The sequence below is a fragment of the Tyto alba genome, unplaced genomic scaffold (assembly GCF_018691265.1).
Source record: "Tyto alba isolate M040663 unplaced genomic scaffold, T.alba_DEE_v4.0 Super-Scaffold_48, whole genome shotgun sequence".
NCBI lineage: Eukaryota > Metazoa > Chordata > Aves > Strigiformes > Tytonidae > Tyto > Tyto alba.
Window position 1 is genome coordinate 23,703,893 of NW_024881324.1, and position 16,019 is coordinate 23,719,911.

At 49.3% G+C, this 16,019-nt stretch overlaps 1 protein-coding gene across 3 annotated transcripts in view; it reads right to left on the reverse strand.

The window, feature by feature from the left end:
* Positions 1 to 9,219, reverse strand: part of BASP1 (brain abundant membrane attached signal protein 1) — a 54,120-nt gene extending 44,901 nt beyond the window's left edge. Inside the window, exon 1 of one of the 3 annotated variants that reach the window (XM_042806773.1) lies at positions 9,112 to 9,219. Coding sequence is in view for 1 of the 3 variants with exons in the window: in XM_032991966.2 (XP_032847857.2) it covers positions 4,914 to 4,964 (51 nt within the window). In the remaining 2 variants the exon portion in view is untranslated. Of the gene's footprint in view, positions 1 to 4,913; positions 5,028 to 7,829; positions 7,988 to 9,111 lie in introns of those variants that run through there. The other 2 variants (XM_032991967.2, XM_032991966.2) reach the window with 2 other exon arrangements.
* Between the last annotated feature and the right edge of the window lie 6,800 nt (positions 9,220 to 16,019).

A 16,019-nucleotide genomic window follows, 5' to 3' on the forward strand; every position in this document is an offset into this window, starting at 1 on the left:
TATTTGTCATTTGTTGACTGATATGTTTACTTTTCTCCATAATGCCTTGGTGACAGCATTGTTTCAAGAGATGTTTACAAAAACACCTGTAGGTGATTTGCAGTGTAGTTTGAACCCTTGGTAACAGAAGCTACCTCAGCACAGAAGGCCACTTTCAAGACATTGTGCCATAGTGGATTGCCAATACAGCGTATCGTTCAGTCAGGATTGAGAGACCATGAGGACTGACATGTTGCTCTTGCCATCACCATCAATAATTTATTCCTGAATCTGTCAGTCACTGACTTATCCACAGAAGAAAATGACAGCTGAACTTTCAGTGAACTAATAATCAGTTTAGTGCTTATAAAAAGCGACTGTAACATTAGTTTTCTTGAACTCTGCTGAAGTTTTCATTCAATATTACATGCACGGGAAAAGAGTACACTCGGGTGAGCTATCATACTTCAGTGCACATGGCAGCTCTTACTTAGAGTAAGTAAAGTATTATTCATTAAGTCAATGTCATCAGCTCAAGGCAACTGGATGTAAAGCATGGGCCACTATGCAGAAGATGAAATGTTCTTCTAAATATCACCTAGGGAAAGTAGTACTGAGGAAATCATTAAAATGTACAATACTGGTGGAACATCAAATGGCTCTAAGCAGCTTAAACAGGGTTCTTCTAGTACCTGTGCACTATGGGACTTGTTTTCTTCAAGGTAAAGATTTCTGAGTGGTAGGAAATGAGAAAAGGCAAGAGCATACAGGTACAGAGAATGGATAAATCCTTCTTACCAATGCAAATGATACCAGATCCATCAGAAATAATGTCTGCACGGACAACTTGTCACTCCCCTTGAACTCTCACAGTCTACACGCAGCTTTCTAGAGGCATCAGGATGCTCTTTGTTGTGTGGGAGTTACGCAGAGCATGTATGGACTGTAAACAGAGAGTTTCCACATTTCTATGTTTGCTTTAGTCTGCTAATTTAGGCACTTGAATTTTAGGCTACAGGGTGATGCTGAGCACTCGGGTACACTACAGAGGCCTCACACGCCCCCAGTGAAAGCTCCTAGTGAAACCAAGTTACAAAGAAACAGGATGCTCCACTACATCTCATCAATGTACAGAATAGAAAAGCCTGGAAAATCTGGCCCGATTTTCATTTCTAAACTCTGCGGAGCTGTTGTCTCCCTTGCTTCATGGGGCTTGTAGATCTGAAAAGGAAAGCAAGAGTCAACAGGCAGCTTTCACCCGCTCCTCAGCGAGCCCAGCTGTTGCCAGCACGGGCTGTACGTTCTCCGGAGCAGAGTTTGAGCACGGGGCTGAGCAATGCTGCTGGGGGAGAACGAGCCCCGCTCTCTCAGCCCATCTGGCTCAGGAACCTGTTGGTTAGAGGAGCTAACCCATCTTCCCCATCTGCCCCAGCTTTTGTGGTGACAGCAAGAAACCCAGAAAAGCTGTTTTCATCACCTCAGAGCTCGCTGAATTTGCTTCCTCCCACCAGCTCAGCACAATTAGTAGCAGAAGTCAATCATGCACTTACCAGTGCTGGCTGAAATACAAACAACTGGAAATTTATGAAACTTTAGAACCAAGCACATCAATGCGGAATGCTGAAATGATCCCAGCCCTGCATCTAGTGGTGACACTTTTCACCTTACCCTTCTCCAGACCTCTAGCCTGGTTTTGTTTTTGTTTTCTTTCTCCCCAAATGATAAGCTTCACTGTTTTGAGGAAGGATGATTACAGGAAGCTGATGTAGCAATTCTCAGGCTCCAGTCTATTTTGGACAAACAGATGTACCAAAGGGTTTCTCATGGGTTTACTCTCCCATGTTGATTACAAGTTTGCAACTGGGTTTTCACTGTTTTCTACATCCTGATTTGTGCTTGCTTTGCGTATGCTTTTCTAAAGGAGTTAGGTGAGAGAGAGGTGTATCAGTTCTACTAGCTTTGATCCATTCTTTGCTTTCTCTCAATTTGCTTCATTTCTTCTCCATGGTTCCTCAATCAAATTTGTCTAGCAGATGTGTACATACAGCATCCTGCTATGTGACCATCTTCTGTTTCATCCTAAAACAATTAATAACGTCAAGCTGTAATTTTGAATACGAGCCACTTCTTATCAACCAATCACATAAGGAAAACAGTAATAGCAGAAAATAAATTCACAAACTAAACCCAGGCTCTGTCCTTTTACAGGGGTTATGCTGTACATTCTATTGAGTATTTAAGGACTATTGAAACAGAAGATGGCCAGCAACACCCTGAGCTTGCTACTTGTACAGAAATGGCTTCCATTTGTCATGTAAGGTCATGATGACATAGATTTCTGTCATTAAAATCAGCCTTATGGGAAACTTTGCCATTATAGTTACTAGGTTTTCACCTGTAGTAAAAGGTTATGCTTCAACATTGCATTTACATCCTCTTCTTGCCAGTGCAACAGTGCTACAACCACCATCATGACAACATTAGCAAGCATCCATCAACAAACCTTTATAAGTAGCAAAAGGTAGGTGGTTAAAGTCCAGTCTTATTACACATTCAGTGTTGTAGTGTTGTATCCTTCATAGGGACAGCAAGTCTCTAACCAAAATGAAGCTCCTACTATCAGTCCTATGGTTTACAGTAAGCACCAAGTGCATGCTGCTCTGGACAGCTGCTACTGCAGTGTACATAAAATTAAATCTTTTGAGAAGGCATTCAAATTCATACAGGGAAAATAAGATAAAATAAGATAAAATAAAATAAATAAAATAAAATAAATAAATAAAATAAAATAAAATAAAATAAAATAAAATAAAATAATAAAATAAAATAAATAAAATAAAATAAAATAAAATAAATAAAATAAAATAATAATCCCTGGATCAGCAGATCATAATCATATGTGGCACTACTTACCAGGCTAAAATCTAAACTATGAAACATGTGACTAAAAAGCATGTGGCTTTCCCAACACTACAGCACTGGTGAGATAGTTGGCAGTCCCCACAAGACAGATCAACTATACAGACTACTTAATTTCTATTCTGCAGAACACAATAGCAAACACATCAAAAGAGATCGGCCTCTGATTTATATCCTGAGACAGAAGGTTTTTATTAATAAAACTGTTTCCTCAGAGTTAAATTCCATTAACCGTACTTAAGAGGGAATTACTACACATCTTGCTCCCAGGCAAAGCCTGACCATTCCACATGTGTTACAAATCAGGATCTCTTTACATTTATTGGTGTGCTGAAGAAAGTCAAAGGACTTTATTTTCAGATTCTGTCAAGTCAGGAATCTTTCATGTTTGAGGAATCATGTTGCTATCAATCAGTTTCTATTTTAAACTTAGGAATTTTCATATCAAATAACCAACAGCTACATTTTTATATTAACCGCATTTCTCCATCTTGAAGGAAGAAGCTTAGCTGGTACCACACTTTTAAGAAAGACAGCTGGAAGATGCAAGATGCTGTAGAGAAGACTTTAAAGTCCCTTCCATTATGCACAAGGTGTTTCCCCCCTCCTTCCCCCTGCATTTTTTTAAATCTTGAAAGCATTTCCTCTAATGTATGAAACCTCTGTTATGGTGCATATGGTTTCTATTTTCAACTCTCTAATGCTTTCAGGAATTTCTTTGATTTCTCTAGTTGTTAACTCATTCTTGTCATTCCTGATTGACACAGAAGAAACAACCCAAGCTCCTCCTGAGCTTGCTTTCTTTAATCATGAGGCTGTCTCAATGCTTCTGCACAGTTCTTCAAAATGGCCTGCCTTTACTATCCTTGTAGAAAGGAATGTAGGGCCTTTAATAGTGGTTGATAACTCTTCATTATATTTGAATAGCATCATTTTCTTACTTGAAGATCTCAGATTTTAGTCATTAAATTTACATTGCACCCAAGGACACTCCATTTATACCTATGGACCTAAATCAAGACCTGGGATTGGCACACAAACGTGTACAGAAAAATGTAGCATCCTCTTCTTGCAGATGGAGAAAAAAAAAAATAAATATGAAATTCTTGTTTTCAAAATTAATGCAAAATCAGCTTTCAATATCAACTTTTCAAATAATTAGTAGCTCAATGGTAACTGAAAACCTGAAAATGTAGCCGCACAGAAACCTCCCAAGATTTCATGGGAAGGCCTGTTTCTGCCCTGCAACTAGCTTCTGCCCCTCGGTGTATCCTATCAGGGCACGAGCAGATGCCTGCACAAGGGAAGAATTCAGCATTGTTCAGACAGAAGCTGTCCTGTGCACAGGGAGCTCTGCTGAAGGACTTCATGGTTCACTGCACAGGGCAAAGCTACCAGTGGAACGCAGCACAAACACATGATGCTTCACTTGGAAAACACAATTTATTCCAGAGAAATAATGCTGAAAGATCAAAACACGGAAATACTTAAGAACCAGAGACAGCTCTAGAGATGGTTCTGAAATTATGAAGTGTGCACACTCTATAATGTCAGGGAAAGGTGATGCACCAATGGTATGCCACTTTCTGAAATAAATCTTTTATCACCGGGTTGCTTCAGTGGGTGTTGCATTTCAAATGCAATAAATCATGGAAAAAAAAAATGGGGGAAAATAATAAAGAAGAAGAAGAACAACAGCAAAAAAAAGCACCTGATCATGCAATAACTGGAACAGTACTTTTGCCAGGTTTACCTTTTGATGTTGATTTTATTTTAACTGGGTATGATATGCTCAGAGGTTCGTATCAACAGAAAAAAAACCTGCTGCATGATTGCTTTTTGGCAGCTACGTACAATTTTCCTGAATTACACAATCAGCTATTTCATACATGAAGCATACAAGAATAGTCAGAGCCACCATCAATTCCCCAACGCTTTGGGTTTATTCCATCCATAGACCAGAGCTGGCGCTCTGCAGCAAAACTAAAACATCCAGACAAAAAGAAAATACTCACTGCATAAAATCCAGTAGGTAGGAAGATCGCAAAGCAAAGCTTCTCCCTCATATGAAATTCTGCGAGACAACGAGTAGAGACAGCAAGTGCACAAACCTTTGGTCATGCCTTTACTTCTTCCCTCCCTCCCTAAAGCTTGGAGGCTCTGCTCCAAAATCTCAGAAACACCCTGAATACAAGAGGATTGTGCAGGTCAAGCTATGGCCACTGGAGACAGCAGTAGCAGCAGATGCCGCATCTTCCCCCGGCGCGGCACTCCCACCCCACGCTCCCACTGCCCCCGTGATTCATGGCCAACAGCTACACTGGGAAAAAAAAAAAACAAAAAAAACTCAGTGGTTGAAGCCTGGCCACCCGTCTAGGTGGTGCCTGGCAAGCAGAGAGGGGACAAGAAGACAGATTTTAGGGCTCTGATGGCAGCGCTCTTTCAAAAGGGTCCTTAATTGAAAACACTGGAAATACCAAGTCATCACCATGAGAGGGGCCTTGGGGTGTAAGCTCTTCAGTGAATGTTCATCATCCTGGAGGGGAAGCAATAAACCCCACTGCCACCCTCTGTTGAGCAGCCCACTTGCAATATCCTTTTGCAATCTTTAACTCCAGCTCGACAAATACACCAGTTGTCTCTGTTCGGAAGCTAACAGTCGTGAGCTTCCCAAATTACCCATTTCCAACAGGCTTAAGCTGGCTCACCCTAAAGAGAAGCATGTATCTTAATTTTGGACAAGAGCATCTGCTGGGAAGGGGAAGGGGCGGCGGAGGAACAAGAACCGATGCCAGCATCGAGATGCAACAATTCGAACAAAAGAGATTTCAAGATGTCGCACTAACACACACACACACACACACACACACGAAATCTTCGTCTAGAGAGATTGCTTCCCCTCGGCAGAAGGACACGCTTCAGGAAACCGCCCGGACACGCAGAACACGAGTGTCTCCCCCCCCCCCCCCCCTAGACGGAGCGGGGCAGCCAGCACCTCCCCGCGGCGTGGCCGTTCCACGGGCCGCCGGGCTGCGCCACGCACGTCGCACCATCTTCGCCCTCTTGGACCAAAAGGACCCACAGACGGACCCACCGCACCCGACCCGCTCTAGAAGACACTCCCCCCCCCCCCCCCCCACCTCCTGCTCCCCCTTTTCCGCGCCGCTCCCCCAAGGCGGTTTTGCGGAGGGGGTGGGGGTGTTGGAGCCCGGGGGGGGGGGGGGGAGCCCTGGGGGCACCCCACAACCGCTTGCCTTCCGCCGCCCGAAACCTGCTGCAGGCGGATGGGGGGGGGGGGGGGGGTGTGTGTGCAGCACCGCCTTCCTTTTCCCCTTCAAAAATGTCAGATTCTGTCTCGGCGAGCTCAGGGTGTGCACGGGGGGGGGGGGGGGTGGGGGGGGTCCTCTTGGCCGTGGCGCACGGTACCGGCTGCCAAAGCCAAACCAGGCGCAGTGCGGGGACTGAAAGGGGTCGGCGTGCCCCTGGGACACCCCGATTTACCTTTCCGCGGGGGGGGGGGGGGGGGGTGAGGGGGAGGTGGGGGGGGGGGGGGGTCGCAGCGCTGCGCGGTGCCTTTGTTCCGCCGCCGGCCCCATCCCCGCCCCCGCCTCCGCGCATGCGCCGGGCAGAGACAAAGGCGCGGGAGGGGCGTGGGGGGGGGGTTCATTCATCCCCCCCCCGGCCCGCGGGGCGCCCACCCGGCGCGGCGGGAGGGTGGGTCCCGTGTGCGTGTCCCTTCCCCCGCGTGAGCCGCCGCGCCCGGCTGAGGCACGGGCGAAGGTCCTCGCGGGAGCCGCGTTTTCGAGCACGCGTGTGCGTGGGGAGAGGCGACACGGCGAGGCGGGTCGGGGGGAGAAAGAAAAAGGAGGTGGTGGGGAGGTGCGGGTTGCTTTGGTGGGGGGAAAAAACGGAAAGCGGAGGGGGGGGGGGGGGGTTGTCTGTGGGAAGAGGGGGGGCGGCATTCGATGAATATTCACGACACGGGCTCAGGCGGGCGCCGCGAGTGGGGCCCCTGCCTTTTTTGGCGGCGGGTTGGGAGCCGTTGCCCCGCGCAGGGCGCGGGCATCCGACACCTTCCCCCCCCACCCACGGGCGTAACGCCCCGCCGAGAGCGCGGGGCTCAAAACCGCCGCGGCCGCACGCGTGACCGCGGAGGCAGCCCCGCTCCTTCCCTGCTCCGCCGAGAACAATCGCATTGTTGCCAGCCACAATGGGCACGCGACGCCGGGCGGCGCCCCCCCCCCCCCCCCCACGCCCCCCCCTCCTCCCCCACGCCCTGCCGCCCCTCCAACCCCCCCCCCCCGCCCCACCGGGCCCCACGAGCCCCCGCACAAGGCGCGGCCCCCCCGGCGCCGCCCTGCACCACCACCGCCCCCCGCCCTGCCATCTTCCTGCGGGCTCTTCTCCCAGCGCTTCGTTTCGCAGAGAAGGTTGGGGAATCTCTCATTTTTAATGTATATTTTATATATATATATATATTATTTCTTAAGCAGCCTCCGTTTGGAAACGGACTCAAGGCACCGAAAATAAATTGGGCATAAACCACTATTACTCCCACCACACCCACCGCTACCCCTAGCCTCCCCCAAGAGAGCCTGATCGGGCATTTAAATTCCACGGAAGAGCCTTCGGGCCACGCTGTGCCTCGAAACCTCTCCTAGCCTGTCCCCCCTCTCGAGGAACCGAGCTCCTCGCAGAGATACTGCCAAAATGTGCCCGGGCAGGCAGGCGGCTCCCAGCCGGCTTCGCTCTCCCCACTCTTCCCGATTCAATCGCGCATCTCCTCTCCCCACATCCGAGAGACACCACGGGGTGGGGGAAGGAAAAAATAAAAAAAAAAAAAAATTAAAAAAAAAAAAAAAAAGATAAAAATTGCGAAGCTCTCGGGGTCTGCTATGTAAATGGTATAAGACAGATATACCGCTTCTTACCTTTTTATGTTTTTCCTCTCTCCCCCTCTGTGTATTTGTGTGCCGGGGTGTCACAAAGAGTCCCAGGTAGCCCAGAGCCCGCTCGGCTTGGTCCGAGTGCTGTGGCTCTCCCCTGCTCGCTCGCCGGGACTGGAGTGACTAGTGCCTGCTGGAGCAATGCCGCCGCTACCGCGGCTGCTGCCTCTGCATTTCTCACTCTCTCCCCCTCCCTCTTTCCCTCCCTCCCCCCTCTCTGTGACAGTCTGTGGGCAGTTCAAAAGCCACACGCACTTATTTATTTATTTCCCGAGCTCGCAGGCAGGAGATGCGCTGCGCGGCGCTTAGGGGGCGCACGGAAACCGGGGTTTTAAATGCCAGCCTTGCGCGCTGCGGGAGGACTCGCTCGGAGGTCCTCAAACGCACCTTGCAACCTCAACACCCCACCCCACCCACCAAAAAAAAAAAAAAAAAAAATCTCAGGGAGGATCCCGGCGAGGAGGGGACAGGGAGAGGGAAGGGAGAAGGCAGCCTTCCTCCCCCCGAGGAGAGGGGGGCGCGGTGTGGGGCCGCACGCCGAGGTGCGGGGCTCTCCGCCACCCTCCGCAACCCACGCGGGGGCGGTTGTGCCCCGTGGCCCCGGGCGGCGCGGGAGAGCCGGGCCGGCTGCCCACGCGTGCGGGACCCCCCGCTCCCCCGCGGGGAGGGGCGTCACGGGCGGAAGAGGCACGAAAATCCCCGGCGTTTATGCTTTAGGTACGCTTCAGGAGAGGGTCTGCCCGTTAAACACAAAAGGGGAAAAAAAAAAAAATTAAAAATATGGAGGAAAGCAAGCCATTCCTCGGGAGAACGGATCTCTCGCGGGCAGCTGAAGAGCCGGCCTGAGCCTCGCTGGGGCTTCAGGTCTGGGATCCCGCTAGTTCTCCCCCTGCCCCAAATCCACACCCCCACACCCCCCCACGCCACAACCAAGGGCGCTGCCCGCACCCTTCCCACCTCCCTTTTTTTGAAACCCCCGTCTCCAGGCACACCCCGGGCGCGCCCCGCCCGTCGCTCCGCGCCCGTTCCGCGCTGCGAGGGTCCGGCGAGGGCGGGTGGGAGGAGGGTCCCGCTGCTCCCCGAGTGGGCGACCGCCCCCCGTGGTCCCGCTGCCGGGCAAGGGCTGCGAAACGGGCCCGCGGGGAAGGGAACCTCGGGGACGCTGCTGCGCAGGGGCGCGGAGGGGAGCGCCCCGGCCACGCCACGGCTTCAGAGGCGGCAGCACCCCCCTTCCCAGCGGGGACAGTGGAGGCTGGTGCCCACTCACGTGGGGGCGAGGACCGAGCGGCAGAGGCGTAGCTGGCCCGTGAGCAGGAGAATCCCGGTTTGCATTTGCGATGGAGACGGAGCGAAAAGGGCGCAGGGCGTGCGGAGCGGGCAGGCGCGCTGCGAAGGCGTTTTGCTGCAGGGACGTGGCGTGGCGGCGCGGTGCGCCACGCCACGCCACGCGAGGAGTCCCGCTTCCCATACGTTCCCACGCAGGAAAACCGTGGGGCAATAAAACGCATTGGGGGTTTCTTTGTTTTCACGCACCGCACCCGTGGCCGAGAAGAGCCTGGGGGGGGGGGGGGGGGGGGGCGTGGGGCTCAGGGACGGGCGGGCAGCGTGGCGGGACCCCCCGTTGTCCCCCCCCCCACGGCCACACAAAAGCCCCGGGAGTGGAAGGAGGGAGCGAGCACGGGCACAGCGGGTTTCCCAGGCGACTGCAGGGACAATTCCCCATATTTTGGTGCAAACCTTCACATGCCAGCCTTCGCTTCAGCTTTTTCCTCCCCCCCCCCCCCCCCTTAATTCTCCCTATCTCCGTTTTCTTCCCGGTGATTTAACCCTCGCTTTGCAGCTGCGGGGTGCAGCAGCTCGCCATGCCACACCTGCCCAAATGCAGCATCCCACCCCTCCTCAGGCGCGGTGCGGGGCTGGCTGCGCCCTGCCGCAGTTGGGGGAGAGAGGGAGGGCAGGCGGGACCCCCCGCCTCAGCTCCACCCGCGACATCTCCCCGCTCACGGTCACGGGCTGCTGGGGGCGGCTGCACCGCACGGGTGAGGCAAGCGGCATTTACCGTTAAATTGGGTAATCGAGAGGGAAAGAGAAAAAAAAAAAAAAAAAAAAAAAAAAAAAAAAAAGGTGGGGCGGGAAGCGCCCTGACACGTCTCAGCTCTCGGGGGAGGCGGGGGGGAAGCTGCTCGCCGCGGAGCATCCCGCCCCCGCGCTGCCTGCGCGGCTCTCCGCGGGGAGAGGCGGAACGAGCGCCCGGGGCCGCGGGGGGTGAGCCGAGGTGCAGCCGCTCCTTTTCCCGGGAGCATCCCTGGAGAGGGGGCAATAACGCCGGCGCCTGCCCGTCGGTGGCCTGCCGCAAGGTCAAGGGGGGGGGGGGGGGGGAAATCCCTCTTCCCCCGTTTTATTTCGGAGCCACGCGTCTTTGTGAGGAAGGGTATGGATGGAAGGGACAGGCCAGATGGGCCCAAAATTTAGCGAGGGCGTTAAGGCAGAGGAGAGGCAGAGCACAGCAGTGCGCCCACGAAACAGCTCTGTCAGGGGCTGAAGTGGGGTCCTGGCCCACGGGCAGTGCTCGGGGGAACCCCAGGTTAGGCTGGGCAGGGACAGTCTAAGGCTAACAGTGCCCGTGGGCCGTGACATTTAGACTGTCAAGATTGTCCTGTAAAATTGCCCAACCACTACAGAACCAATGTGAAATAATATAATAGAGGTGAAGAAAAAGGCCAGTGTTTAGTCCTGTATTTGAAGGTGAGCTTAGGTGTGAGTGGTCACCTGGATGGAGTCAAGCACTGACTCGACGGGGTAAAGACAAGTTACACAGGGTTCCCAGTATATGAAGAAAATAAAATTCCTGAGTGTGTACTGAGTCATTTGCTTGGGAAAGCCTGTACAATCAAAAGTGGCATGGAAATAGTAATTACTGCTACCAGTGTAAGAGGGGTTTTGATCCTTTTCCTGTTTTCACCAGATAGAGGGCAGAGATGATAACCAGGGTTTATCAGCTAGCGTTCTTTTAAATATACCTACATGTTAAATTATATATCTCCAAACAGCTCCCTAAATTCAGACTTCATCAAACGCTTTCTTTAGTTACTTTGCTTCATCAAGACATCATACATATCTGGATGTCTTATGTGATAAATGTGATACATTTATCCAAACTAGGATTCTAAGCAGCCTTTGAACACCTTTGCCATAACTAAGGGTATGTAAAGTATCCCCACCTTTTCTTCATATGTCAAAGGAATTGAAAGACAAAGTTGGTATCAGGAAGAAGAAAAAGCACTGGAGAGACATCTGCGAAAAGATGGAGAACTGGGTCTGTCCAGGAAACAGGTACATCGAGGCCCTTCTGTGTAACGTAAGAGCTCGCTGATTTTCTGAAATCCACACTTACTCTGCCTGTGACAAACACTCAAGCTACCTCCCTCTCCTCAGCCAGCTCCTCGTCACCTCTCACCGGTTACTCCATCTCAGGGCCTTTTCCTCCAGCTTCAGCCTTTCACACACAGCTTCGTTCAGCCCTGTCAGTCTTCCAGGTCTCGTCCGCTGTCATACTTCCATCTTCCCAATTAGGGAACAAATCCAATCCTTAATACTTCTGATTTGTTTTGGTTTTAATTTGTATTCAGTTTGTTCTTCTGATGAACTCTTTGCCCCGTGATTATGTTAGGTCTGACAAAAGAGCCACAAGCCACGGCTCTCAGCCCAGCATTATCGCGGGACAAGTCCGAAGTACTAAGGTCACCTCCCCTCTTCTTCTCCCACCCTGCCGACATCCCTCCATCCCTATCACTCAGCACCTCCATTTCTGTGTCTCATCACTCTTTGGTCTTTTTTCTCAGGAGAAACTGGTATCAATAAGGAGCACCTACTCCGGGGAAGCAGGGGCCTTTCCTTTTTACTCTGTAGGAAGAGAAATAACCAACAAGCACAGGAAAAAAAAAAAAAAAAAAAAAAAAAAAAAAAAAAAGTATCACCAAGTTAAAAATCTCACCTGTGCTCCTCCTCCAGAATCAGCCTAGCAAGAGAAACACCTAATTTCTCGCAGCTGTTATCACAGCAAAACAAAAGCAAACGCAGAGGGGTAACAGCTCAGGGCTTTCCAACCCTGCCGACCCCGGCCCCCCAGCCTCCATCTGCTGCCCTATTTCCACCCTTATACCACAAGAGGGAGCGTTTTGTTCAGTTTATTGGCAAAACCGTTTCCCCTGGTTGGAGGCGAAGAGCAAAAACGCGGTTTCACGGATGTAGAGGTTTTCCCAAGCCCCAGCCCGCTTACCCCATAATCATTTTCGTAATAACATTTTTTCTTTTACCATGCAGTGCAATTTTTTATCATTTCATAAGATTATCATTCATTTACAGTAAGTTTTGTAATTAATATCTAAGATGTAATCAGAGTCCCATTCCCTATTGATTCACGTGGTTATAGAGTCATTTATTCTGGCGAAAATAAAAGATGTCAGTGTGAGGCATATGTAAAATTTTCTATTTGCAGTGAATATCATTCTCTTCATAAATGTAAATACTAGTTACATGAATTATTTAAAATGATTGCAATGTCATAGGCAGACACAAGGTGCTTTTTCACAGATTTGCAGGCAAAGCACAGAACATATAAACAGCTTTGATAAAATCCTAAAATATCAACTTTGATAAATCTCTACTGGAGCACCTCAATCCAAATTTAAGTCCTGGTATGGAGACAGATGCAAGCTTCTGATAACAATTTTAATCTTAAAGACCCAAAGTTGTATGGTGATAGGTTTAGCTAAGTCTAATTTTACTAGGCTGGGTGTTTCTGTTCATACCATAAGAAGTGGTGCTTCATGCCTATAGCCAGGTAGCAATATTTGGATTGTGAACCCTGCTTTACCCCAACATTCCTGGCTTCAGCTCAATCTATAATGTAAAGCACATGTGCCTCCCAGGAGGTCCTGCTCTAGGCGTCGATTTTAAAAGGCTTCCCTGCTCCACAGAAGTTTGTATGCAAGTTTTCCCAAAGATGGATATAGTTGCTGTTCTGACAGTACAATTATCTGAGATATTTCTGTCTCTTACCCCAGTTACCCCTAAAGAGATAGAGTTACTTATGTAGAAAAGAAGCAAATGTGCTCAAGTGCTATAAGCTTCCCTTATGATTTATGTATGCCAGGCTTCTCTGTGACCATCTATAGGTTAGATCTTGGAGTCTTGCTCCACTTTCACTTGCAAGTTTCACCAAAGCAACAGCTGAATAAGTTATTCACTGTTTGGCTTCTATGGTCACAAAAATGTCTTTCAGTTAACAGCTGGAGCGACTATATCAGTATCATGATAGTGATCAGAATTGGCTTCTCATATAGTATTTTCTTCTGTTCTCATTCAACTACAAGAATGTCAGTAACGCAGGATCAAATGCACGACTGACTGGATGATCTAACTAATGCGACGGCTACGAGGTACCTCCTACAAAGCAGTAGAAGTGAGGCACACAGAAAAGAGTGTCAAATACCCTGAGAGAAGAAAAACGTGACTCCCTGCTCCAGCACTTGGTGTTCCAATCTCTGCAGTGATGTCTGCTTATATACTTAATGGACTAAAACATTGCTCTGTTTAAAACACAAGTTGTTGGATTCCTACCTTGAGGAAGAACTCCTGGCTGGGAACCCCAGGGCTATGGCCCTGAGGGCACTGTTAGCCCAGACTGACCCAGCCAACCTCCCTGGGGCCTGCCCCCAGCCCTGCCTATGGCCCGGGACCCTGTTCCAGCTCAGCCCGGGCCATCATCCCTGCCCCGGCGATGCCACAGTTGTGCCCGGTCCCATCCCTGTCTCTGACCCCATCTTCTGCTGCCTCTGACTGAACCTTCTGGTTGGACCCCGGACTTGGTTATCTCCTCGTCTTGCCTCCCTCTCAGCTCCTGGCTCCTCCTCCCTTATGGAGCCAGCCCTGTGGTTGTTGCTCCCCGATACGCAGTTTGTCACAGGTGCCTCCCGGCAGCCCAGTAAGTTGTGTACAGACAGCACAAAATGCAGGTTCCTTGAGGCAATGCCAACTCAAGCCATGGGGTTCGCCACAGAGTCAAAACAGAGAAAGAACAAGGCGGAGAGCCCTCCTCAAATTTGTCTAACAGGGGCAAATATTTCTGACACCTGTCTGTTGTTGCTGCCACGCCTGTCCTGGAAGCTGACTGCAGGAAAGCCTGGGCCTTCATTGCACTGGAGAAATTTATAGGATCATTCGTTTGTCTTCCTACTGCTCTAGGTTGAAGCACTCATTTATCCACCTTGCCTGTCCTTTTCCACCCTCTTCTAGTGAAGGGCATTTCTAGGTCAGGAACTGACTGAAATTAAGTGTTCTGAAGAGCTCTGGTGATTGAAGTGGTCACAGAAGAGTTTAAACCTGCATAAATTCCAGCGGCTCTAGTTCTATACAGCCTCCTTTCTCTGTCCCCTTTATTCCTTTGACTTGGAGGCACTAGATTTAAAGCTGTCTGCTTCTTGTACTTCACTGCGCTATTTCTGCCAAGCACAAGCTGCAAATGACTTCGTGGAGAATCAAATTAAATAGCTATATTTGAGATGGCTAAAGCTGAAAAATATTTGTAAACGTTGAGCTGGAAGTGTCTCTCCCAGAAAATTAGAGCCAGATAATAGTCATGCCTCAAAACCATTATTCCTCAACTAACCACCAGACATGTCAATGGCATGCTATTGAGATCACTCCAATGTACGCAAACAATCCTCTTCTTCTAATCTCGAGTCAATTGTGGAGATTTCTCTGAAATTGAAGTGTTAGCAGTAGATCGGCAAGCCCAGAAAGGACCCAGCGAATGCAAGTGTGAGCAGCTACGTGGTAAGTCATGCAACCACACCTAGATGACCTGTCCTTTCCACACCAGAGACGGGTACATTCTCAAAGCATGCACCATGCATTCAGCCACAGGATTCTCCGTGCTGGAGCAAGACATGCTGTCTGCTTCCTGAATGCTTCTTTGAAACGCTACACTACTTTGATATTTTTATTTTCATGTTTTTACATGCCAAGTTTAGTTATCAGAGAGGGTGAGTGAAAGTACTTGAGCTTTAAATAAGCCTTGTAATGTGCACTACCAGCTGTTGGTAGCTGAATGACAGAGGATCTGTAGCCAGGCTGCACCTTTTGCCTTTATTGGGTGAATTTGTGGATACTACAAATGAAAGAACATATGGGGAGCCTTGACATATGGTACGATCAAGGTTGTTACAGTGCATAAATCAAATGCTTGCACACACAAAATGGTTCAAGCTTTACTGAAAAACTTCAGAAAGATAAAGATAAAGGCCAGTGGGACCTATGGAGATCCAGAAGTTAATAACTGAAGTTAGCACAGAAGTATCAGACATTCCCTGCTTTATTGGATACAGTTCACCGACTGGTGTAACTGAATGACTTCATGTAATGGAGGAAGATGCTGCTTTTGCTTGCTCAGCAGCTCATATTTGTTTAGGCACAGGTAACAGCCTTGGTGACAGGCACAGGCTGGTCTTGTCACCACACCATCAGTCTGTCCATCAGTGAAGATCAGCTAATTGCAGTAACAACTTCTGACTGTGGAAACAGCACCTCCAGTTTCTATTTAGTGAATTAAAAGGCTGAGAAAGAACTTTCCAATGGGACAAGGAGGGTGCCATCTTTTCTCATAAAAATCATTGAAAGAAGCCCCACTGCTGTTAGGACTGACACAAAGCTCACAGGACAAGCAGCCTGTTTGTCTGGAAAGTTGTAACTTTCTGTAAAGAGTACTTTCCAAGTGTTTCTGGAACATGATCATTTCCAAGCTGGTCAAAGTCTCTAGCACACGGCAGAAGAGATGGTGACCAGTGGGCCATGGTGTGGCCTTACAGCCTACACTTCCTCAGTGTATTGTCTGATAGGACTTCTGTGAGAGGCATACGGTTTTATCTCTGATCAGTGAAGTTCATAGATGCCATCTTGTATTGACCCCCCCTGCTCAAGCAAACTTGTGTGGTTTAATTCATCACTCAGGAAAACAAGTCTAATACCACAGCTGGAGGTAAGACACAGTTTAGTAAATGTATCCTGAATTCCATGAGCTCCATAAGCCTGAGGATGAGCTGTTAATAAGCAAAGATTACAAGATGAATCATTAAAGAGGTTTTGTTCCCAATATGGTAGCCACCACTTCAGTAG